At 46.7% G+C, this 26,849-nt stretch overlaps 1 protein-coding gene across 1 annotated transcript in view; it reads right to left on the reverse strand.

Annotated features, from left to right (window-relative positions):
- The window catches only part of cdadc1 (cytidine and dCMP deaminase domain containing 1), a 131,367-nt gene that overhangs the window by 23,172 nt on the left and 81,346 nt on the right, over nucleotides 1-26,849 (reverse strand). The window contains exons 5-6 of the mRNA XM_072514244.1: nucleotides 20,099-20,148; nucleotides 8,261-8,433 (exon numbers count right to left, since the gene is read on the reverse strand). Coding sequence (XP_072370345.1) covers nucleotides 8,261-8,433; nucleotides 20,099-20,148 — 223 coding nt within the window. The remainder of the gene's footprint in view (nucleotides 1-8,260; nucleotides 8,434-20,098; nucleotides 20,149-26,849) is intronic.

A 26,849-nucleotide genomic window follows, 5' to 3' on the forward strand; every position in this document is an offset into this window, starting at 1 on the left:
CCCTTCTACCCTCCGCAGCTGTCCCTCCGCCTTGCCCGTGGAAAGGAACCCAAAATCCATTTGAAGTCTCTGACGCTCCTTCAGGAGCTCCTCATTCGGGGACTCCGCATATCTCCTATCCACACGCAAGATTTCTCCTACTAGCCTATCGAGCTCCGCCCGTTCAGCCCTCTCCCTATGGGCCCGTATCGAAATATATTTCCCTCTGATGACCGCTTTCAATGCCTCCCACACCACCCCAGCTGCGGTCTCTCCCGTGTCGTTGGTGTTTATATACCCCCGAATGGCCTCCCTCACATATCTTATTGTCTGCTAACAACCCTGCATCAAGCCTCCACTGTGGGCGCTGAGAGTTTCTCGTGTTCACCTGTGGGTCTAGCCAATGTGGCGCATGGTCCGATAATACGATTGCTGAATACTCTGTGTCCACCACCCCCGCTAATAATGTTTTGTCCCAATATAAAAAACTCAGTCCTGGAGTACACCTTGTGAACATGGGAGTAGAATGAATATTCCTTCCTCCTTGGCTTCTCACGTCACCACGGATCAACACCTCCCATGTGCTCCATGAATCCTCGCAGCTCTTTTACCATTGCTGACACTTTCCCCTACCTAGAACTCGACCGGTCCATCCTAGGATCCAAGACCGTATTAAAATCAGCCCCCATGATCAACCGGTGCGGGTCGAGGTCCGGGATTTTCCCCAGCATCTTCCTAACAAACGCGATGTCGTCCCAGTTTGGGGCATATATATTCACCAGCACCACTGCCATTCCCTCCAGTTTCCCGCTCACCATGATAAATCTGTCTCCCGGGTCTGTCACCATTTTCCCCACCTCAAACGCCACCCTTTTATTAATCAGGATGGCCACCCCCCTTGTTTTGAAGTCCAATCCTGAATGAAACACCTGCCCGACACATCCCTTTTTCAGACTAAATTGATCCCCCAGCTTCAAGTGTGTCTCCTGTAACATGGCCACATCTGCCTTTAACTGTCTCAAGTGTGCGAACACACAGTCCCTCTTGACCGGCCCATTCAGGCCACGAACATTCCACGTAACCAGTCTGGTCAGGGGGGCTCTTGCCCCCCTCCCCTGTTGATCAGCCAGCCCCTAGCCCATGGTCCCCACCTCCCCAGATCCGCCCATCGGCGGCAACGGCCATCTAGTCTCCATCTCCAGCCTCCTGGAAGTCCGCAAATCGTCAGCAGTAAATCACCCCCCCCCCACCCCCACCCCCGTCACTTTTCAGCTCACCCCCCACTTCGCTTCCGTGAGTTACCCTTACCAGCTAACCTAGCAGCTCCACCCCTGAAGCCCAAAAGTCTACCGGCTGCTGGATCTTTTGCACCCCAGCTCTTAACATAAGTTTTCAGAACAATAGCACCGAGTGCAAAATGCAAACACACCCTCCACGTAAGGCCCAAACTCAATGGCCCACCCCTTCCCTTTACAACATCTTATCAATCCCAATCACCTTCAAACAGAGCCCCAAACAAATAGAAGTATAAACAACCAGGCAAATGGAGACAGCAAAAACTATATATGTAAAAACTCAAACAGATGTCTTTCCCTCCTAGACCATCTTAATTTGAAAACTCTTCTTCTCCCCCCTCCATTCTTTTTTTTTTCCCTTTATTATTATTTACCCTTTTCATTTTACAAACACGGGCCAAAGACTGGCCAGGTAGAGAAGTCCAAATTTTATTCCTTTCACATACAGCGCTGCTTTAACTTGATTGAAACTCGCCCTCCTCTTAGCAAGTTCTGTTCCCAAGTCCTGGTAGACCCGGATCTCAGCTTCTTCCCATACGAACCGTTTTGTCTCCCTAGCCGATCTCATGATGCGTTCCTTGTCCAGGAATCGGTGAAGCCTCACCACCAACACTCTCGGGGGCTCACGACCCTGGGGTTTGCGCATAAGTGCTCGGTGAGCCCGGTCCACCTCCAACAGCCTGTCGAATGCCTCTGCCCCCATCATTTTCTCCAACATCCTCATAACATACGCACCGGCATCAGATTCTTCCTTTCCCTCCGGGAGACCGAGGATCCGAACGTTCTGCCTGCGGGAATGATTCTCCAGGTTCTCCACATTTTCCAACAGTCACTTTTGCCGATCTTGTAAAATACCAATTTGCAGTGCCATCCCAGTGGACTGCTCCTCTTGCTCCATCGCCTGCTCCTGCAGCTTTTGGATCGACTGTCCCTGGGTCTTCACTATCACCTCCATCCTTAATCGAGGCAACCACCTTGGTCATTTCCTCCGCACACTCCTTATGGTGCCGGGCAAACTTCTCATCCAGGTATGCAACCAACTGATCTGACGACCACTGGATCTCGTTTCTCTGCCATTGCAGCCACCAAGCTCAGCTCCTCACTTCCAACAACTTTTGATTCCTTCTTTTGCGAATAGTTTTCGAGCGTAATTCCATAGGATAGGGGTCGCCTTTTCCTTGTCTCGCTTTTATCCACTTATGTTAGAAAAAATTTCCACGAAAATCCAGCTTAAAAGCCGTTAAAAAAACCTACCAAGAGCAGGAGCTGCTAAATGTGCGGCTGTTCTCAGCATAGTCGCCACCGGAGGTCCGCCTCCTGCTTCCTCAACTGGTGCGCCAGCATCCTGCATGACTCTTCCACATATTCGTACCCTGCCCCTCGCGCCTTTCTCAGTTGCCCCACCGCAGATCGTAACCCAAACTCCACCCGCAGCTTCTGCCGCTTCTTCACAGCCCCGCTTCCGGGGCTTCCAAGTACATCCTGTCCACCTGGAGAATCTGCTCCACTAACCTATCCATCTCCACCCGCTCCGCCTTCTCCGTGTGCCCGTGTCAAAATGAACTCCCCTCTCACCACCGCCTTCAACGCCTCCCATACTGTGGCTGCCGAAACCTCCCCCATATCGTTTATCTCCACATACCTTTGAATGGCCTCCCTCACCCGCTCACACACCTCTTCCTCCGCCAACAGCCCCACATCTAACCTCCACTGCGGGTGCTGCCCCCCCCTTACTCACCCAGTGTGGGGCGTGATCAGACACCACTATCGGCATTAATGTGTTGGGTGCTCTGGATCCGTGGAACACATACAGGCCACCAACACTTAAAATAGTACAACACTATTTTATTAAGTTAGAAACTGTTGAACATACTTTCACTGTGGGTCAACACGATGTTAGATTAAACTAAAGACCTATGCCTGTCCGAACCAGTCTATGCACTCAGTACATGGTGAAGATCTGTGCTGTAAGCTGTAAGCTCTGTCCTTCTGAGAGGCTGCAACCCGAATGAGCGGGAACTCTGATGCCCCCTGTCTTTATAGTGAGTGTGCTCTAACTGGTGATTGGCTGCGGTGTGTGTGTTGATTGGTCTTGCTGTGTGTCCATCAGTGTGTGTGTCTGCACCATGATATACTGGTGTATATTATGACATCCCCCCTTTTATAAAAAGAATGTATGTATGTGGCAATAAATAATGAGTGGTGAGAATGTTCCTAACTACGTGTGGGGTGCAAAGACATATTTGCAGGACTACGGACATGAGAACTAAGCTATTTACATGGGAAGGTGCCTGGTGCAGAGAAGCAGTATGCAACAAGAGTAACAAGATCAACAATATATACAAACCAGGGAAACGATCAAACAAAGCACCGAAACAATTCAGAAAGCCCATAAATTCGAAAAGTTCATAAATTTAGTCGCAGAGGTGGGTGACGAATTCTGGTTGGCCGCCTCAAGGATGGGTCGAGAGCCGCCGGTTCAGGAGCGGGCTGGACTGCGTCAAAGTCAGGGGGAGGCAGAGTGACAGGGAGCTCTGCATAGTCCGAGGCAGGCTCAGCAGGAGAGCGAGGCGACAGTGGAGGATCACGTGGCGAGTGTGGAACGAGACGAAGGGTGCGTCGATAGCGGCGCAGAATAGAGCCATCCGGTAGACGAACCAGGAACGAGCGGGGGGCCACCTGCCGAAGGACAACAGCGGTTGCAGACCAGCCACCATCCGGAAGATGGACGCGGACGTTGTCATCTGGAGCCACAGCAGGGAGATCAGCTGCACAGGAGTCATGAGCCGCCTTGTGCTGTGCACGAGACAGCTACATCCGGCGAAGGACCGGAACGTGGTCGAGGTCTGGGACATGGATGGACGGCACCATCGTCCTCAGGGTGTGACCCATGAGTAACTGGGCTGGCGACAGGCCAGTGGACAGTGGGGCGGAGCGATAGGCCAGCAAGGCAAGGTAGAAATCAGACCCAGCATCAACAGCCTTGCATAGGAGCAGTTTGATGATATGTACTCCCTTCTCTGCTTTGCCGTTGGATTGGGGGTACAGGGGACTGGATGTCACATGGGCAAAATTGTACCGCCTGGCAAAGTTGGACCATTCTTGGCTGGCGAAGCAGGGGCCATTGTCCGACATAACCGTGAGCGGATGCCGTGTCGAGCAAAGGTTTCTTTGAAGGAGCACTGCCCCAATGCCGGATTGACTGGCATCGGTCGAAATTTTGGTCTCCTTTGCTGGATCAAGGAAAGCTAAGACTGGGGCCGTGGTCAGTTTTGCCTTGAGTTCTCTCTTTTCGCACTCATGGGCAGGGAGCCATTGGAAGTCTGTCGTTTTCCTGACCAGGTTCCTGAGAGCCGTGGTATGAGAGGCGAGGTTAGGGATGAATTTCCCTAAAAAATTGACCATGTCCAGAAATCGGAGGACCGCCTTCTTGTCCTCTGGTGTTTTCATAGCTGTGATGGCAGCTATCTTGTCCGCATCCGGCTGCACACCCAATTGGGACATGTGGACCCCGAGGGACTTGAGTTCTGTCTGACCAAAAGAGCATTTGGCCCTGTTGAGGCTGAGGTCATGCTCATGTATACGTCTGAATGCGTGCTGGAGGCGACCAACATGCTCCTGCGGGGTGGTGGACCAAATGATTATGTCATCGACATAGACGCGAACACCTTCAATACCTTCCATCGTTTGTTCCATAATCCTATGGAACACTTCTGATGCAGAGATGATCCCAAACGGCATCCTGTTGCAACAATATCTTCCAAAGGGGGTGTTAAATGGGCAGAGTTTCCCGCTGGATTTATCGAGCTGGATTTGCCAGAATCCTTTTGAGGCGTCGAGTTTGGTAAAGAGCTTGGCGCGAGCCATCTCACATGTGAGCTTTACGCTCTTCGGAATTGGGTAGTGTTCGCTCATAATATTGCGATTTAGATCCTTGGGATCAATGCAAATTCTCAATTCGCCGGAAGGCCTTTTTACACATACCATGGAACTGACCCAGTCGGTCGGTTCCATGGCTTTGGAAATCACTCCTTGGTTCTGGAGGACCTGCAGCTGCTTCTTGAGGCGGTCCTTAAGGGGTGCTGGGACCCTGCGTGGTGCGTGCACCACAGGCGTGGCATTCGGTTTTAATAAAATCTTGTAGGTGTACGGGAGCGTGCCCATGCCCTCGAAGACGTTGTGGTGCTGGTTGATAATGGCGTCGATCTGCACCCTGAAGTCAGTGTCCTGAAAGGCAGACGCGTCAGCATGAGAGAGAGTGAACTCTCTGAACTAGGTTCAACAGCTTGCATACCTGCACGCCAAGCAGGGAGGCTTTCGAGGAGCCCACGATTTCAAAGGGAAGGATGGCTTTGCGTGACCTGTGTGTCACTTCAAGTTGGCATGAGCCGCTGGCAGCAATGGCATTGCCATTATAATCTAATAGCTGGCAGGCTGATGGCAGGATGGCTGGTTTGACACTAAGGCTTTGGAGGTCAATGAGATTGACGGAGGCACCGGTTCCAGGCGGAATCGTATTTGGGACCGGTTGACCGTAAGGGTGGTACACCACTCATCGTCTGGATCGATGCTGTATACCGATAGAGGCTGGATTCTTTGCTTCGGGGACACCCTGTTTTTTTTTATAATGAAAGCGACTCGAAAAGGCGCCTTCGGGTCCTCGGTGTCAATATCGGGTAGCAGGTCCGAATCGGGCTCGGTGACCGTGGGTTGAATGGCCCAGACATTCCCGAGGGGCTGGCTGGAGCGCCGAGAGTTGGCAGGCTGAGCTGATCTGCAAAAAGCAGCATAGTGGCCAAGTTTGCCACATCGCAGGCATCATTGGGATTTGGCAGGACATTGCCGCTTTAAGTGGGCGGAGCCACAGTTGCCGCACATTGTAGCGTCAGTATGTTCGCTGCGCCACCGTGCATGCGTGGTGCGGTCGTACGTGGTGCACACCTGCGCAGTACGTCGTCGACGTCCTCTCGTTCGATGCGCACAAGCGTGGGAGTCTGCGAAAAGGCCGCCCTCATCCAGGCCGAGGCGCTGGAGTTGCTCGATTGCTTGGACCCGTTCTGCCTCATGGGGACCGCGCCGCGCCGTTTCAGCCGCTTGGATATGGGAATACAGACTAGTGGCGTGTTGATGTAGCATGCAGGTCTCGATGGCAATCGCTAGGGTGAGCTGCTTTACCTTGAGGAGTTGCTGGCGTAGGGGGTCCGACTGAACACCGAAAACGATCTGGTCGCGTATCATGAAGTCGGAGGTGGGCCTGTAATTACAGGACTGCGCAAGGATGCGGAGGTGGGCGAGGAAGGATTGGAAAGGTTCATCCTTACCCTGCAAACGCTGTTGGAATACACAGCGCTCAAAACTTTCATTCACCTCGAAGTCGCAGTGACTGTCAAACTTAAGGAGGACCGTCTTGAATTTTGATTTATCTTCACCATCAGCAAAGGTGAGAGAATTGAAAATGTGGATGGCATGTTCCCCGGCCGTGGATAGGAAGAGAGCGATCTTCCTAGTGAGGCAGCTTCCCGGTCTGTGGCTTCAAGGTAGAGCTGTAAGCGTTGTTTGAAAGTCTTCCAGTTGGCCCCTAGGTTACCGGTGATGCCGAGTGGCGGCGGCGGGCGGACACTGTCCATTTGCAGGATGGCTGTATGCTGGTGGAAGGCAGATCACTTGCAGGTAGGTCTAAGAAGTTCTAACATCCCTCAACTACTGGTACCATGACGTGTTGGGTGCTCTGGATCCGTGGAACACATACAGGCCACCAACACTTACAATAGTACAACACTATTTTATTAAATTAGAAACTGTTGAACATACTTTCACTGTGGGTTAACACGATGTTAGATTAAACTAGAGACCTATGCCTGTCCTAACTAGTCTATGCACTCAGCACATGGTAAAGATCTGTGCTGCAAGCTCTGTCCTTCTGAGAGGCTGCATCCCGAATGAGCGGGAACTCTGATGCCCTCTGTCTATATAGTGACCATGATATACTGGTGTATATTATGACAGGTGTGTACTCAGCATCCACCATCCCCGCCAGCAAAGTCTTATTTAAAATAAAGAAGTCAATTTGGGTGTACACTTCATGCACATGGGAGAAGAATGAATATTCTTTCGCTGTCGACCTCCCAAAATTCCGCAGATCCCCCCCCCTCATGAACTCTACATCATCCAGTTCGGAGCACCAATGTTCACCAGCACCTCCGGCATCCCCTCCAATTTCCCACTCACCATAACATACCTCTCCCCAGTGTCCTCCACTATACTTCCCACTTCAAACGCCACCCGCTTGTTAATCAAAATCACCACCCCCTTGTTTTGGAATGGAATGGAATACCTGCCCTACCCACCCATTCCTCAGTGAACTCTCATCCACCACCCTCAGGTGTGTTTCCTGTATCATCGCCACGTCCGCCTTCAAGCTTTTCAAATGCGCGTACACGTGGGCCCTCTTGACAGGCCCATTCAACTCTCTCACATTCCATGTGATCAGCCTGGTTGGGCAGCCCCCCCCCCCCGGTCAATCATAACCCCTCCTGGGCTAGCCTCCAGCATGCGTCCCACACCTCCTGGCGTCTGCCCCTGGGCGGCGAGGCCAGCATTTATTGCCCATCCCCAATTTCCCTTCAGGAGGTGGAGGCGATTCACCTTCTTGAACTACTCCAGTCCTCACGGTATGGTGCTGTCTTTCAGGCGAGACATTAACCGAGGCTCCATCTGTTCCCTCAGGCGGAAGCGCTTTTTAGAAGACAAGCAGGGAATTTCTTCTGCAGTCCTGGCCAATATTTATCCCTCAACCAACATCACCAGTAACAGATTATCTGGTAGGTCATTTCTGTTTGCGGTATCTTGCTGTGGCCAGATTGGCTGCCCTGTTTTGTTTGTTGCCCAGAGAATTTGAAATGTACAGAATCTTTCCTTCTTTTATGCATAGACAATTGAGTGAAAGGCAGTAATATAAACTGTTCCAAAATGTTTAGAGTACCTACCGGAAGGTTAAAGCATTCTGCTCAGCGTGTACAATGTACCGAAACTTCCTGGCTTCTCGGTCCTTCTGCTGCTTCTCATCCATCTGAGGGTAGTCTGCATATTCAGACCCCATTGGGTAGGCATTATAACCACATCCAATCAAATATCTGGCTCCTGTTCCATCACAATTACTCTATAAATAAACAGAGATTGACTATTTCAACAGAATTTAAAAATGACAACATCCATCAGGACTTATGCGGGCTGTGCCTAATCGGATACTGCATGACAAAACTCTGATTGAATTTAGGCAGGTGTCCTCAGTGAGATATAAATCTTATGGCACTTGACTCCATGATCCATTCTAATTTTCAACCAGCTGCCGATAGATAGAACAGTTCACAATGTTCCTTTCCCGGCCAGTTTTGGGGTGGGGATATTTAGTCCCTTGTACCATGGGTACTTAGAATGTTCAGACACAAGATAATTTTCAAATAAAATCTAAAAGCAAAATGTGAGATCATGATCGTTGTGAAGTGGAATATCAGGGAAACAATAGCTTCACATATGGTTATAGAGAACATACATGGTGAGATGACACCATTGAGGTGGCTGACCTGTCTAAATATAACCCAATAAGTGACTCAACCACCAAACCATAAATCAAAGGGAATTGAGCAGTCAGATATTAAAGGTCATATTCTTTCCTCTGTGTACAAGGCTGATGAAAAAAAGTCAACAGTTAAGCAAAACCTCTAGAAAGTAGCGAGTAGACTGATCTAGTTTTTGCATTCTAACTAAAATACATGGACAAAAAGCACAAGTATACAGGGACTCATATATACACAAATATCTAAAAAATGGTTGTCGTCATGTGTTTGGGGCTACAGACCACCCATTGGTGGTTAGGCTAGCCTTAAATTAATCAGGTGTCCAGCAACAAGAATGGGTGGATGGATATCTGCAGAAAACAAATTCTTAAAATACCATTTGGGCAGTAATTTGCTCGAATAGGATACTGCATGTTAAAACATTCTTTTCCTGAAGAAATATCCAAAAGTATATATGGGGAAATCACAATTTGAGAGCGCGGGAGCCCAGTGAGGAAGAAAGATGGGAAGAGGGGTAAAAAACATCCATGGCTAAACAAGGAGGTCAAGGACATTATAAAGACAAAAACTGAGTTATAAACTGCTTAATTGCTTTTGATTTAATGGTTGTGTGGTTGAACCACTTATTGAGTTATATTTAAACAGGTCAACCACCTCTATGGTGTCATCTCACCATGTATATTTGTAGTGCAAAGGCCAGTGGCAGACTGGAAGATTGGGAAACTTTCAAACGTAAACAAAGGGATATTAAAAAAAATAATAAAAATAGCCGATGTAAATTACGAAAAAGAAATTGCACATAATATCAAAAAGGAGAGCAAAAGCTTCTACAGGTACATAAAAGGGAAGGAAGAAAGAGCTGTTGGCCCCGATACTACAGGCGATCGAAGGGCTAAAGGAGGAACAAAAGACCCAGGAGCGGGAGCTTCGGGTCGTGAAGGCAAAGGCAGCCGAGAATGAGGACGACATACAGGGCCTGGTGGTGAAGACGGAGACGCATGAGGCACATCAGAAACGATGTGTGGAAAGGTTGGAGACACTGGAGAACAATGCAAGGAGGAACAACCTGAGGATTCTTGGTCTTCCTGAAGGTGTGGAGGGAGCGGACGTCGGGGCATATGTGAGCACGATGCTGCACTCGTTAATGGGAGCGGAGGCCCCGGCGGGTCCGTTGGAGGTGGAGGGAGCATACCGAGTGATGGCGCGAGGACCGAGAGCAGGAGAAATTCCCAGAGCCATAGTGGTGAGATTCCTCCGTTTTAAGGATAAAGAAATGGTCCTTAGATGGGCAAAGAAAACTCGGAGCAGTAAATGGGAGAACGCGGTGATCCGCGTTTATCAAGACTGGAGTGCGGAGGTGGCGAGAAGGAGGGCGAGCTTTAATCGGGCCAAGGCGGTGCTTCATAAAAAGAAGATAAAATTTGGAATGCTGCAACCGGCAAGACTGTGGGTCACATATCGAGGAAGGCACCGCTACTTTGAGACGGCGGATGAAGCGTGGACTTTTATTGTGGAAGAAAAACTGGAATGAGCGGGTTGTTAAAAAGAACGTTTGAACAAAGTGGTGGGGCGAATGTGGGGGGCGAAGAGGGGGGTTAAAAAGGGGGGAAAGAGGAGTTTTATGTACTAATCCTGCGATGTGGTAACTTTTCTCTCTTCCACAGGTGGTGATGGGGGGAGGAGGGGAGGTGGAGGAGATGGGGCGTTGGCCATTGGGGGCGGGGCCAAGGGAGAAGCGCGGGCTTGGTTCCCGCGCTATGATAATCATGGCGGGAATAGAGAAGCAGGAAGGAGGGGGCGTCGCACGGTGTGAGCCGAGGTCACGGGGGGAAGCCGAGGTCGGCCAGAGTTTGCTGACTTCTGGGAGCAACATGGGAGGGGGAGTAATTACGCTAGCGGGGGATCTAGCGGGTGGGGGTGGGAGGGGGGAATTACTGGGTTGCTGCTGCTGGGGAGAGGGGGGAGCTGGTATGGGAGGGGATGGGCGGGGGGGCACCGCCTGGGGGAGATACAGCTGCGTGGGAACCGGGTGAGGAGCTGGAAAAAGGGGATGGCTAATCGACAGGGGGGGGGGTAGGAAGCCCCCCAACCTGGCTGATCACGTGGAACGTGAGAGAGTTGAACGGGCCGATAAAGAGGGCACGGGTACTCGCACACCTTAAGAAACTTAAGGCAGATGTGGTTATGTTACAGGAAACGCACCTGAAACTGATAGACCAGGTTAGGCTACGCAAAGGATGGGTGGGGCAGGTGTTCCATTCGGGGCTAGATGCGAAAAACAGGGGGGTGGCTATATTAGTGGGGAAGCGGGTAACGTTCGAGGCAAAGACTATAGTGGCGGATAACGGGGGCAGATACGTGATGGTGAGTGGCAAACTACAGGGGGAGACGGTGGTTTTGGTAAACGTATATGCCCCGAACTGGGATGATGCCAATTTTATGAGGCGGATGCTAGGACGCATTCCGGACCTAGAGATGGGAAAGCTGATAATGGGGGGAGATTTTAATACGGTGTTGGAACCAGGGCTGGATAGGTCGAAGTCCAGGACTGGAAGGAGGCCGGCATCAGCCAAGGTACTTAAAGATTTTATGGAGCAGATGGGAGGTGTAGACCCGTGGAGATTTAGCAGACCTAGGAGTAAGGCGTTCTCGTTTTTCTCCTATGTCCATAAAGTCTACTCGCGAATAGACCTTTTTGTGCTGGGAAGGGCGTTGATCCCGAAGGTGAGGGGAACGGAGTATACGGCTATAGCCATTTCGGATCACGCTCCACACTGGGTGGACTTGGAGATAGGGGAGGAAACAGGAGGGCGCCCACCCTGGAGAATGGACATGGGACTAATGGCAGATGAGGGGGTGTGTCTAAGGGTGAGGGGGTGTATTGAAAAGTACTTGGAACTCAATGATAATGGGGAGGTCCAGGTGGGAGTGGTCTGGGAGGCGCTGAAGGCGGTGGTTAGAGGGGAGCTGATATCAATAAGGGTACATAAAGGGAAGCAGGAGAGTAAGGAACGGGAGCGGTTGCTGCAAGAACTTTTGAGGGTGGACAGACAATATGCGGAAGCACCGGAGGAGGGACTGTACAGGGAAAGGCAAAGGCTACATGTAGAATTTGACTTGCTGACTACGGGCACTGCAGAGGCACAATGGAGGAAGGCACAGGGTGTACAGTACGAATATGGGGAGAAGGCGAGCAGGTTGCTGGCACACCAATTGAGGAAAAGGGGAGCAGCGAGGGAAATAGGGGGAGTGAGGGATGAGGAAGGAGAGATGGAGCAGGGAGCGGAGAGAGTGAATGGAGTGTTCAAGACATTTTATAAAAAATTATATGAAGCTCAACCCCCGGATGGGAGGGAGAGAATGATGGGCTTTTTGGATCGTCTGTAATTTCCCAAGGTGGAAAAGCAGGAAAGGGTGGGACTGGGAGCACAGATCGAGGTAGAAGAAGTGGTGAAAGGAATTAGGAGCATGCAGGCGGGAAAGGCCCCGGGACCGGATGGATTCCCAGTCGAATTCTATAGAAAATATGTGGACTTGCTCGCCCCGGTATTGACGAGGACCTTTAATGAGGCAAAGGAAAGGGGACAACTGCCCCCGACTATGTCTGAAGCAACGATATCGCTTCTCTTAAAGAAGGAAAAGGACCCGCTACAATGCGGGTCCTATAGACCTATTTCCCTCCTAAATGTAGATGCCAAGATCCTGGCCAAGGTAATGGCAATGAGAATAGATAGAGGAATGTGTCCCGGGGATGGTCCACGAGGACCAAACTGGGTTTGTGAAGGGGAGACAGCGGAACACGAATATACGGAAGCTGTTAGGGGTAATGATGATGCCCCCACCAGAGGGGGAAACGGAGATAGTAGTGGCGATGGATGCCGAGAAAGCATTTGATAGAGTGGAGTGGGATTATTTGTGGGAGGTGTTGAGGAGATTTGGTTTTGGAGAGGGGTATGTTAGATGGGTGCAGCTGTTGTATAGGGCCCCGATGGCGAGCGTGGTCACGAATGGACGGGGATCTGCATATTTTCGGCTCCATAGAGGGACAAGGCAGGGATGCCCTCTGTCCCCATTATTGTTTGCACTGGCGATTGAGCCCCTGGCGATAGCGTTGAGGGGTTCCAAGAAGTGGAGGGGAATACTTAGAGGAGGAGAAGAACACCGGGTATCTTTGTATGCGGACGATTTGTTACTATATGTGGCAGACCCGGCGGAGGGGATGCCAGAAATAATGCGGATACTTGGGGAGTTTGGGGATTTTTCAGGGTATAAATTGAACATGGGGAAAAGTGAGTTGTTTGTGGTGCATCCAGGGGAGCAGAGTAGAGAAATAGAGGACCTACCGTTGAGGAAGGTAACAAGGGACTTTCGTTACCTGGGGATCCAGATAGCCCAGAATTGGGGCACATTGCATAGGTTAAATTTAACGCGGTTGGTGGAACAAATGGAGGAGGACTTCAAGAGATGGGACATGGTATCCCTGTCACTGGCAGGGAGGGTGCAGGCGGTTAAGGTGGTGGTCCTCCCGAGATTCCTCTTTGTGTTTCAGTGCCTCCCGGTGGTGATCACGAAGGCTTTTTTTAAAAGGATCGAAAAGAGCATCATAGGTTTTGTGTGGGCCGGGAAGACCCCGAGAGTGAGGAAGGGATTCTTACAGCGTAGCAGGGATAGGGGGGGGCTGGCACTACCGAGCCTAAGTGAGTATTATTGGGCCGCTTGAAAGAATCTTTAATTTATAGGAATAACTTGTAATCAGAAGATTACACCGCTAATATTTCAATGGTGAGTAAGTGGATGGGAGAGGAGGAGGGAGCGGCGTGGAAGAGATTAGAGAGGGCGTCCTGTAGGGGGACTAGCCTACAGGCTATGGTGACAGCCCCATTGCCGTTCTCACCGAGGAACTACACCACAAGCCCGGTGGTGGTGGCTACACTGAAGATTTGGGGACAGTGGAGACGGCATAGGGGAAAGACTGGAGCCTTGGGGGGGTCCCCGATAAGAAACAACCATAGGTTTGCCCCGGGGGGAATGGATGGGGGATATGGAATGTGGCAAAGAGCAGGAATAACGCAATTGAAAGATCTGTTTGTGGATGGGAAGTTCGCGAGTCTGGGAGCGCTGACCGAGAAATATGGGTTGCCCCAAGGGAATGCCATCAGGTATAATCAACTGAGGGCTTTTGCGAGGCAACAGGTGAGGGAATTCCCGCAGCTCCCGACACAAGAGGTGCAGGACAGAGTGATCTCAAAGACATGGGTGGGGGATGGTAAGGTGTCAGATATATATAGGGAAATGAGGGACGAAGGGGAGACTATGGTAGATGAACTAAAAGGGAAATGGGAAGAAGAGCTGGGGGAGGAGATCGAGGAGGGGCTGTGGGCAGATGCCCTAAGCAGGGTAAACTCGTCGTCCTCGTGTGCCAGGCTAAGCCTGATTCAGTTTAAGGTATTACACAGGGCGCATATGACTGGAGCACGGCTCAGTAAATTTTTTTGGGTGGAGGATAGGTGTGCGAGGTGCTCGAGAAGCCCAGCGAATCATACCCATATGTTTTGGTCATGCCCGGCACTACAGGGGTTTTGGATGGGGGTGACAAAGGTGCTTTCAAAAGTAGTAGGGGTCCGGGTCGAACCAAGCTGGGGGTTGGCTATATTTGGGGTTGCACAAGAGCCGGGAGTGCAGGAGGCGAGAGAGGCCAATGTTTTGGCCTTTGCGTCCCTAGTAGCCCGGCGTAGGATATTGCTAATGTGGAAAGAAGCCAAGCCCCCGGGGAGTGGAGACCTGGATAAATGACATGGCAGGGTTTATAAAGCTAGAGCGGATTAAGTTTGTCCTAAGGGGGTCGGCTCAAGGGTTCACCAGGCGGTGGCAACCGTTCGTCGAATACCTCGCAGAAAGATAGATGGAATGGAAAAAAGAAGGCAGCAGCAGCAGCCCAGGATCGGGGGGGGTGGGGGGGGGAGAGGAGGAGGAGGAGGAACCAGAAGGACTCTCAGGGTTGTTAATATATACTGTATAATATGTATAGGTCGTTGCTACAGATAATTATATATTGGACTGTTAAATTATATTTTTGGAGAGTGTTACTTGTGATAAGGCAGTTGCCAATTAGGGTTAGTTTTCATTTTTGTTATTTATTATTTATTCATTTTCTGTTTATAAAATAGGTCATTGTTATTTGTGTTGCTATAATATTTTGTAAAGGATGCACAATGTACTGTGTTGGTTGACCAAAAATTTTCAATAAAATATTAAAAAAAAAAAAAAGAGGTGGTTCACAAGATCGATTTCAGAGATGAGTGATTTGTCGTATGAGGAGAGATTGAACAGTTTAGGCCTATACTCTCGAGAGTTTAGAAGAATGAGGGAGATCTAATTAAGGTATACAAGATGCTAAAGTTATGGATAAAGTAGACGTGGAGCTGATGCTTCCTTTGTGGGGCATTCTAAAACAAGGTCATAATCTTAGAATAAGAGGTAGCAAATTTAAAACAGATTTGAGGGAAAACTACTTCTCCCAAAGGGTTGTGAATCTGTGGGATTCGCTACCCCAGAGTGCGGTGGACACAGGAACAGTGAGTAAATTGAAGGAGGAGTTAGACAGATTTTTAATTGGTAATGGGTTGAAGGGTACTGAAGAATGGGCAGGAAGGTGGAATTGAAGCCAGGATGGGATCAGCCATAATCACATTGAGGGTGTTTAGGCTCGGGAGGCTAAATTCCTACTCCTGCTCCTAGGTCATGTGTTCTAGGGAGGAGATGCTCTAGCTGATTTCGCAATCCAGCTCTTGGTCTGTAATATTGTAGTTAGCAGATGAGGAACATATCAGCCATGATAGAATGGCGGAGCAGACTCGATGGGCCGAATGGCCTAATTCTGCCTATCTATCTTATGAACTTAGGAGGGCAGGGTGGTGTTGGACCCAGAGGGGGGTAAATGGCGTATTTAAGGCATTTTACAGGATTCTATACGAGTTGGACAGGTTCCCAGTGGAGTTCTATAAAATGTTTGTGGGGGGGGGGGGACCTGGGGCCACTGCTGGTGAGGGTGTATAATGAGGCAAGGGAGAAGTGGGGGGACGGGGGACGGGGACTCTCCCCTATACGTTGCAGGCTTCCATCTCCCTGATATTGAAAAAGGGGATCTGGAGCAGTGTGGGTCATACTACCCGATAGCGTTACTGAACAGAGATGTCAAGTTGTGGCGAAGGTGCTGGTCTTGCGAATCGAGGAGTCCTAGGGGTGATAGGTGAGGACCAAACGGATTTTGTGAAGGGGAGACAGTTGACAGAGAATTTGAGGAGGTTGCTCAATGTAATTTTGATGCCTTTAGAGGGGCAGGCGTGGAGGTGGCGATGGACGCAGAGAAGGCGTTTAATCGGGTGGAGTGGGGGCACTTGTGTGTGTGTATGGGTGGGGCGCGCGGTTCCTGCAGGATTTTGTGGATGGTCCGGTTGCTACACAAGGTGCCGGTCACAACTGTGCAGAAGAACAGAGTAAGTTCAGGATATTTTGGGCTGCATCAGGGAACGAGGAAGGGATGTCCACTCTCCCTGTTGCTCTTCGTTTTGTCGATAGATCGCTGGCAATGGCGCCTAGGACGTTGAGGGACTGGAGAGGGATTGGGCGGGGTGGGGGGCACTGAGCACAGGGTCTCACTGTATGCGGAGGGCCTGCTGCTATATAGTTCAGACCCATTGGGTAGTATTGGCACATCATGTGGATTTTGGAGGAATCTGGCTGGTTCTCAGGGTACAAGTTGAATATGGGAAGGAGCGAGGTGTTCCTGATTGAGACTAGAGGGCAGGAGAGGAGGTTAGGGGAGCTGCTGTTCAAGGTGCTGAGGGTGAGTTTTAGGTACTTGGGCATTCAGGTGACTCGGGCTGGGCGCAGCTGTATAAGCTGAACCGGACTTGGCTGGTGGAACAGATGAAAGAGGACTTTAAGAGGTCCCGCTTTAGCTGGTGGGGTAGATGCAGACAATAAAAGTGACTGTGCTGCCACAATTCCTGTTTGTGTTTTAGAATCTCCCAATCTTTGTCCCAAAGTCGTTTTTCAAAAAGGTTAATGCACTGATCTCTGGGTTTTGTGTGGGCCGTGAAGACCCTGGGGTTAGGAAGGTTTTCCTGGAGATCAAGTGATTTGGAGACCTGTTCATACAGAGCAAGTTTGCAAGGTTGGAGGACCTGGAGGAGGAGTATGAACTGCCCTGAGGGAACAGTTTTAGGTACCTGCAGATCCGTGATTTTTTAAAGACAGGTGCCGGCCGTTCCTGGGCTGCCGCCCCTAGGTTGCAGGATAAGGTACTGGCGAGGAATGAAATAGGGGAGGGGATGGTGTCCGAGGTCAACAAGTTGATGAACTGGGAGAGGGCCCTGGTGGGGGACATAAAGCGTAAGCGGGAGGAGGTGTTTGGAGGAGAGGGGGAGGCCGGGATGCGGGCAGAGGCCCTGCGGAGAGTGAATGCATCCTTGTTGTGTGTGAGGTGAAGTCTCATTCAAAGTAGTCCATAGGGCACAAAGGACGGTAGCAAGGATGAGTAGGATTCTGATGGGGTAGAGGATAGGTGTGGGTGGTGCACGGGAAGACCCACGAATCACGTCCGAAGCTGAAGGGGTTCAGGCAGGGGTTTGGGGGTGAAGGTGGCCAGAGTCCAGATGTGGTGATATTCGGGGTGTTGGAAGACCTGGGAGTTCAGGGGGCGAGAGAGGCCGATGTTTTGTAAATTGCATCCCTGATAGCTCGGAGAAGGATCTTGCCAGGTGGAGGGACTCGGAGCCGCCGAAAGCAGGGGTATGGGTGAGCGCCCTGACGGAATTCCCGAGGATGGAGGGGGTCAAGTTCGTCTTGAGGGGGTCGGAAGTGGAAGCCGTCTATTGATTTATTTAAGGATGTTTGAGGGGGGAGGAATGGGGAAATCAGGATGGGAGAAGGGGGCGGTAGTGGGGGTTGTTTATAATGTTGTTTGGTTGTTCTTCTGCTTTTGTTTGTTTATATGAAAATGCCTTGAATAAAATATTTTTAAAAATGAAATCATTCCTGGAGCGAGGTATCCTGTCCTCAGTCTTAGGAAAATGAAATTAAAATATTGAGGTTTCTGTCCTGTATCCTAGCCACTGTTGGGGTCTGGTCCAGGATCATATTAGTAAATACTTGGGGTGTGATGTCCTACACCATTGGTTTTCTGGATTTAATGAGGTTCTATCATGTTGAGCTGAATTTCTTTATCCTTGGGGGGTGGATGAGCAGAGCTGGGAAGGGGAGGGGGGGGGGGGGGGGGGGGGGGGGGGAAGAGGTGGTGTGCCAAGGTTAGTTTTGTCCTCGCTATGTTCAAGGAAGGTCCCCCATAGTTAGAGTTACCTTATTTTCGGCTGCACTTTTTTCTTGATCTGGATCCCCCTTTTTGATTGTTCTTTTTATGGGCGGAGGTGGAGTTGGATTGTGGGCCTCAAGTGTCATAGCATTTCAGATACAGATCTTTGGATGGCCTAATACTTTCTTTTGTTTTTGAGTTGTGAAGGTTGGGGGTTCGCTATGACGACCCTCCTGCCCTGGAGTGGCTTTCCCCCCGTTTAATGATTAGGCCCAGTCTGTACTCTTTTTGGTTCTTGGTCCCACGATATCCTATTGTTCTACTGGCCCAGTGATCGGTTTTGTCCTTTGATTTGGAACTGAGTGATGGGAGAGTGGAAGTTCAATCTCTTGCTCTTGGCTTTTATTTTTGCTCTCATTTTACTTCTTCAATGCAAGACCCTTGGCTGAGCATTGGTTTGGTTGCACCCAGTCCTCTCTCTGTGTTTGCCTTTGCTATTTCATCACCTTGAAGATGTAGGTTGGCTGTCTAGACGTTCTGATCTGGATCTGGAGAAGAGTTTAAATTGCATTGTAAGAGTTAGTCAATTTCCCCTTAGCACTGGGGTTCTCGGGATTTTTTTTCTTCTTCTGTCATTTTGTTTTGTGGCTATGGAGGAAAGGTAGGTCCATAATGTTGCATGTATGTGCAGACAGGTCATTTTTCCGTGGAAGAAACATGAAATGAAAGGAAAATCGCTTATTGTCACAAGTAGGCTTCAAATGCAGTTACTGTGAAAAGCCCCTAGTCGCCACATTCCGGCGCCTGTTCAGGGAGGCTGGTACGGGAATTGAACCCGCGCTGCTGGCCTGCCTTGGTCTGCTTTAAAAGCCAGCTATTTAGCCCTGTGCTAAACCAGCCCCTGCTAACATGCTGGGGTTTTTATCCCCGATTCACCCAGTATTATTTGTTCCCAACGATGTAATGACTATTGTTTTGTGCTGTACCTGTTGTACATTGATACTTACAGCTATCTTTCGGCTTTTGTTTATTTGAGGCAATTTGTTTTGTGAAAAATGGAAAACCTCATTGCAAAAAAGATATACACAAGCTGTAAGCTGGAAAGTTTTCATGACACTATTTGAAGATGATCAGGGAATCGCTCCTTCATGACCTGGCCAATATTTATCCTACGACCAACATCACAAAAGCAAATTATCTGACCATTATCACAATGCAGTTTATTGGACCTCACTGCGTGCAACTTACTGCCCATTTCCTACAAGTGACTATACTTCAAAAGTACTTCATTTTGCCCCACAGTTCTCCATTAAAGTACTTAATTGAAAGAGTTAATAAAACATCATATGCTTTTGCTGCTTCCTTCATTAATTGGTAAGAAATATTTAATCTGCAGGATTCATTTTTTTGGGCCACTACATACATTAATTTAAATTCCTTTATGCCATCAATTGTTTTAAACTATAAAATCATCTTCATTCAGTAGTTTATACTCAAGATTTTTGTGGTCGGAAGTTTTTCCAAGTACAATTTTCCGTGGTTGATATTATCATATTCTTGTATGTACTATTTTAACAAAGCCATAAGCCCCTTTTCTCCCTGGTCTGTACTCATGCAATGGGAGGGTTGAGAGGCAGGGAAGTGCAGGGTGGAAAACATGCTGCAATTGGTTAAAAGAAGAAGCCGAAAACAAATTTCAAGGTTGCTGTGGTTTTCTGCCTAAAGTTGCCAGTCATTCAGTGCAGAATTAATCAACACCCTGCATATTTTAATACCTTGCTTTCGCAGTTTAGGCTTTCCCATAGAGAGTAGCCATCAAGTGAAGTGGTGACGGTGGCTGTGATATCACAACCAAGCAAAAATCATATGGCTTCAGCTCAACACTGGTAAAATCTATTTTTCAAAAAATATAATGAAAGGAAACTAAAACTTACCGACTTTCCTTCTGCCCAGATCACTGCCCCAACACCAATTTTTTGATCCTCTGAAATATATTAGTGCAGGGTGTTACTTATTGCAAAATTTGCGATTTACGTACTTCATCCCACTCTTACCATTCAGTCAAAGGAATTCCTGCCTGCTGCAGGTATGTATTAATTTTAAGAATCAATTATAAAAGAACAATACTTTTCGCTGTACCTTGGTACACGTGACAATGAATCTGAATCTAAATCTTTAATTTAAAATAAAACAAAGTGCTGGAAAAAGTCAGCAGGTCTGGCAGCATCTGTGGGGTATGGAGAGAGAAACAGAGTTAACGCTTCAAGTCCAATATGATTATATTTTGGAATGGAGAGTCTATAATTTAAAACCTTGTGTACAGCACATCAAATGATAACTAAATAGCTAGAGGGGTGTGTAATGTTCCTTGTATTGTTCTCCAAGATAGCCAAAAGTCGTAGTGTTTACAAAGAACATTAAGCTATGTATTTAAAACAAAGCTAGTTTATTTTACACTACTCTAAATGGTTCGCACACTCTACTGAGTAATAGCTAAGAAAATGTTATTGAATCTATGTTACAGTAATCTATTGTCTCTCTAATACAACCAACACTAACTCAACCTCACACTATCCTTCTCCATCAACTTCTCCCAGCATGCCTAGAGACGCAGCCTTTTTATATGACTAGTCAGTGTTGCCATCTAGTGTTGATATACATGAACATCATCTTGTTAACCTTTACTCTCCCTAGAGTATACATATCATTACATCCCCCTTATTTTTTTAGATGTTTGTATAGTACAAACAGAAAAATATAAGTAACAATATTACATGATACGTTGATATGTAGGCCAAAAGTTAACAAGTGAGTCAAAATTTGTTTAAAAGTTTGTTTGTTTTTCTTTACAAATTCAGTCTTTCAGGTTTCTTTCTGATTCTGGATGATCTCCTCAATCCAGTCAATTGAGTTGTAGATTTGTCCAACGGCTTCTGGAAGTAATCTTGTTGCTTGTCAGACGCTGTAGCAGTATGGAATAAATTATCAAACTGAAGACATGGAAATAACGTATGAGAAGATTTGATTTTCAGAAGAGTACGTTGATTTCTGCTAAGAACAGAACCATCGGTCGCTTTAACAATATACGAGTAGGGTGCTGCTTGGCGTATGACCTTAGCTAAATCAGACCAGCCTCCAATGGGAATCTGAATTCTCACTAGATCATCTGGATAAAGTGGTTCCATCGATTTTGCATGTTCATTGTAGTATTTCTCCTGAAGATGCTTTTGATGCTTCATTTTCTCTATGACTTGCTGAAGATCAGGATCAGCTAGATGTAAACATTGAAGAGTTGTACACAACAATCTGTTCATTAACAACTGAGCAGGAAATAAACCAGATGAGAGAGGAATAGCCCTATAATTCAATAAAGCTAAGAGCATATCTGAGTCAGAGTCAAATGCTTTCTTCAAAAATTGTTTCACAATGAGAACGCCTTTTTCTACCTTGCCATTAGATTGCGGATAAAGAGGACTAGATGGTATACGAGTGAAATTATAGTCACGATCAAATTCTGTCCAATCATTACTATCAAAGCAAGGTCCATTGTCTGTCATAACTCTGCAAGGTATCCCAAGACGAGCAAATATTTCTTTAGTCGCTTTGAGCACGGATTTCGAAGTAGAATCAGAAAATTTCATTACTTCCGGGTAGTTTGAAAAATAGTTATAATGATCAATACATAATCACGACCATGAAAATGAAAAAGATCAATACCAACTTTCAACCACGGAGTCGTCTCGAGATTGAGAGTTGAGAGTTTCTCTTTCCTCTCTGTCGACTGATTTCACTGGCATGTCTCACATTCTAGCACAAAATTGGCAATGTCAGTATTTATTCCAGGCCAATATACTGCTCATCTCGCTCGGCGTTTACACTTTTCAATACCTAAATGACCTTCATGAACCTTCTGGAGGATCATGTGTCTTAGAATTGTAGGAATGACAAGATGATCGAGACGAAGTAAAAACCCATCTTTGACAGTGAGATCAGATTTAATATTTCTGAAGTTTGAACAGTTTCCTTTCGGCCAACCATTTTCAAATGGCTGATTACTCGTTGTAACATTGCATCTTTTTCAGTTTCTGCTCTGTGATGAGCTTGAGTTTTTCATCAGAGACAGGAAGAGTTTCAGCTATAAGTTCTGCTTGAGCTTCTACAAGTTGAACTATCTCAGGTTGCTGTTCATTTGTTTCTGTAGCACGAGATAATGCGTCAGCAAAGATAAGATCTTCCCCTGGAGTGTAGACCAGCTGAACGTCATACCTTCTTAGTTTCGTGATTATTCGCTGCAGTCTTGGGAGTCATATCATTCAAATCTTTCTTTCTATGAACTAATGGTCGGTGATCGTTTTCAACTGTGAACATTGGAAGTCCATACACATAGTCATGTCATTTCTGTATTCCCGTAAGCAAGCCTAAACACTCTTTCTCGATCTGAGCGTAACGTTGCTCTGTGGTAGTCATAGAACTTGATGCATATGCAATGGGTCCCCAAAAAGCATCATCATTCTTTTGAAGGAGGACTGTCCCAATCCCATTTTGACTCGCATCTGTGGAAATCTTCGTTTCTCACCCAGGGTCAAAGCAGGAAAGGACAGGTGCAGTAGTCAATGCGGACTTGAGATCTGACCATTCTTTTTTGTGCTCTGCAGTCCACGAGAAGAAAAAGTGTTCTTCTTAATGCGGTTACGCAAGGCAGTTGTTCACAAAGCAAGGTTGGGGATGAATTTTCCGAAGAAATTCACACACCAAAGAATCTCAGAACTGTTTTTTTATCTTCTGGGATGGACATCTTCTGGATGGCAGCAATCTTATTATCTGGTTGCACACCATGTTCCGATATTTAGTCACCCAGAAATTTTTACGTTGAGATACCAAAGTTGAGTTTCAATCGGTATTTGTGTATTCTCTGTAACATTTGCAGGAATCTTGCATTGTGTTCTTCACAAGCAGATGACCATATTATGTCATCAGCATACACACAAATTCCATCTATGCCTTCTGTCATCTGTTCCATGGTACGATGGAATATCTCAGATGCTGAGATTATGGCAAATGGCAAAAGCAGTAACGACCAAACGATGTTTTGACGTACACAATTTTTTGCTCGTGTCATCCAGTTCCATTCGCCAAAAACCTCTGGAAGCATCTAGTTTAGACAATATCTTGGCATTCGCTATCACACTCGTTATTTCTTCACTTTTCGGTATTGGATAGTGTTCACATTCAGATCCTTCGGATCAATACAAATTCTGAGGTCACCATTGGGTTTTGTGATGCACAACATCGAGCTGGCCCAATCTGTAGGTTCTGTGATCTTGGAAATGATTCCAAGGTGCTGCATGAGTTCCAGTTCTTGCTTGAGACAGTCATGTAACGGAGCAGGACCTCTTCGTGGAGGGTGTACCACTGGTTTAGCATTCACTTCTGGTTAAATTTTGTATTAGAAAGGAAAAGTACCCATACCTTCAAATACCCGAGGAAATTTAGTGAGAATGCTTTCATTATCTTCCTCCACAGGTGTAAGAGGTTTGTCTGTGTTGTAGATTTGTTTCACAAGGTGCAAGTCTCGACAGGCTTGTGCACCTAATAGTGAAGATCATTTAGCTTCAACAATCTCGAACCGCAAGGATATCACAGTGTCGTTGTTTGTCACTAAGAGATACCATGACCCTAATGAAGTAATCGTGTTACCATTGTCGTCACGTAACTGGCAGTCAGTTTTCTGAATCTTGGGTCTGTGACAAAGTTGTGATAAATCAAGAGTATTGATTAAATTTGCAGATGCTCCAGTGTCCAGTTTGAACACTGTTGACTTGTAATGGAGTGTTCCATTCAGATTCCGTGTTAATTGATTGTATGGCATGCAGTATCTGTGGATAGGAAGTGATCTTTATAGTTGTCTGGTATTTTCCCACAAAGAATCTTCAAGACAATAAGTATCTATATTAACATTAGGGTTATCTATGTTTGAGGTTTCTGCACTTGTATTAAAACTCTGAACATTCATTTGTTTCTTCATTAAATTTGAAGTTTTAAAGTGTGTCCCTTTTAATGCAGTTCTGCATTGAAAAGCAAAGTGATTCAGTTTGCCACATTTGGAGCAACTTTTTCCATGTGCTGGGCATTTTTTATGTGAGTGGGCGTGTCCACAACATCCACATGCCATGACGTTGCTTTTGTCATGCGCTAATTGGTTGCAGAACTTTGGTCTTCGTCCAATTCGCGTAGTTGGTTGAACAGCGCGTGTGCAGAACAACTATGCGCAATACAGTTGCCGCCCTAAATGCGATTGGTTCTCCACTGCACCACAGATCCAACGCAGTCGGGCCCGAGGTGCGTTTTCGTGCCCTTTTCCTGTATCAGAATTTCTGAATACTTCATTCGCTCTACACATTTCAATTGCATCTTCCAATTTTAACTCTTTTTGCCTTAATAAACATTCTCCGAGTTTCTCATCTTTGATGCTAAAAACGATTTGGTCCCTGATCATGGGAGTCTGACAAATTGAGAAATTGCAGGTTTGTGACTTTAATCTTAAATCAGTAATGAAGCAATCTACGGATTCTCCATCTTTCTGCACTCTCATTTTAAAGACAAACTGTTCATAAGTTTCATTAATTTGAGCTTCGCAATGGAGGTCAAATTTTTAAATAACATCAAATTTATTTTTATCATCTTCCGTGGAGAATTGGAAGGAGTTATATAGTTCAATAGCCTGTGGTCCAGCCATTGTTAGAAATAATGCGAGTTTTCGGTTTCACTAGCTGTATCTAAATCTGAGGCAAAGAGACACAGTTGAAACTGCTGCTTAAAGATTTTCCAATTTACATCAATTTTACCAGAAGTCCGGAACTGTTTCAGAGTCTTCAATTTCTCCATGAGGTCTCGACTTGTGTGTGAGTTGATGTAACAGGTCTGGAAGCAGTCTTGCCGTCGAACTCTGAGCGCGTGCTGATTTTCTTTCTTCTTAGATTCTATCTAATTTTAGCTAACTTACTTCAGTAATTACTTGGTACCATGTAATGAATTTCCACTACTAGTAACATGTAATGTTCCTTGTATTGTTCTCCAAGATAGCCAAAAGTCATAGTGTTTACAAAGAACATTAAGCTATGTATTTAAAACAAAGCTAGTGTATTTTACACTACTTTAAATGGTTTGCACACTCTACTGAGTAATAGCTAACAAAATAATATTATTGAATCTATGTTACAGTAATCTATTATGTCTCTCTAATATAACCAACACTTTAACTCAACCACACAATCCCTCTCCGTCAGCTTCTCCCAGAATGCCTAGAGACGCATCCCTTTTTATAAGACTACTCAGTGATGCCATCTAATGTTGATATACATGAGCATCATCTTAACCCTTTACTCTCCTTAGATTATACATATCATTACAGGGTTAGTGTTAATGTGTCTTTTGCAGAAAAGAAATGGCAGGTGTTAAGAGTCTTCCCAGATTAGAACGTCACCTTATTAAAGATCTCTCAATTAATCAATTTAAACACTCCAATTTGAATCAACCACAATCTTCCAGGTGATTCCGGCAATTATCTGGATATCACTATGAAACATATAAAAATTAAATAATGTGCACCACAACTTGTACTTGCATATTGTCTTAAACATGGAAAAACATCCCAAGGTGCTTCATAGAAATAAACAACAAAACAAATCAGTGTGAGAATGGATATTAATTTGAAAAATATTTTTGGGAAGTATTGTGTTATTCTGTAAAGAAGTCTATGTGTCTATGTAAATGATTTAATTAAAGTGGGAAAAGATTAATGGAGACTTTTTGTCTGGAAGGGGGAAGGGGGAAAATAATTAAAGGTGCTAGATGCATGCATTTGTAAAGGAGACTTTTTAAAGGATGGTCAAGTGGTTTATGAGTAAATTTGTATTAAGAGATGCCAAGGGATCTGTTGCTTCCAGTTGTTAAATTTCAAAGGGGAGTAAAAGGCTTTTTACAGCTGGCAAAGGTTTGATTATGTAAACATTGAAGATTATAGAGTTTTATTTAACCCAAAGTGGGGGCCATAGGAAAACATGAAGGAACTTTATATTTTGGAAAAGTCAAGTTCAAAGAAGTTCTGGGGACAATGGAATTGTAAACGAAAGTTAAATGGATATTCAAGGAGAGATGGTGAGTGGATAGAGGTTGGCTTTGTGAGGAATAACTGTTGAAAACAGCGCTCGGCTGAGACAAGGTGCAGTTTGAATCAGCCATCCAGTCAAGCAAGAAAAGCTTTTATGAAGCAAAAAGCAGTCTTGTACTAAAATAGTGGATGTCTACAGTACAATGGAAGTGAGTTTGAAAGGGCATGTACTATGCCTTATTAAAGCAAACGTAGTTTTGCATGAGAGCCACAGGACCGGGCCAATTAGGCTCCCCGTGACTCTAGAGTAAATTGAGCTACCCCGCTGAGGGGGCGGAGCTCCCTTATTAGCAGGGAACAAATCTGGATTTAAAAACCCCAGCCTGGGTATGTGCTGGTTATGTGGGTCCCTTTGGGGTGTGGTGGTGTACAGAGTTTAATTCTACATTCAAAAAATCTTTGTTTCCTTTACACTCCCATGTGGTTACTTCCTTGGATCCAACAGCCTTGAGGTAATATTACTGGATTTTTATTGTTAAATGTCTATAAGAGAGTGCTGGGTGTGGTTAACTTGT

Source organism: Scyliorhinus torazame, chromosome 8 (assembly GCF_047496885.1).
Source record: "Scyliorhinus torazame isolate Kashiwa2021f chromosome 8, sScyTor2.1, whole genome shotgun sequence".
In the NCBI taxonomy this organism is placed as follows: Eukaryota; Metazoa; Chordata; class Chondrichthyes; order Carcharhiniformes; family Scyliorhinidae; genus Scyliorhinus; species Scyliorhinus torazame.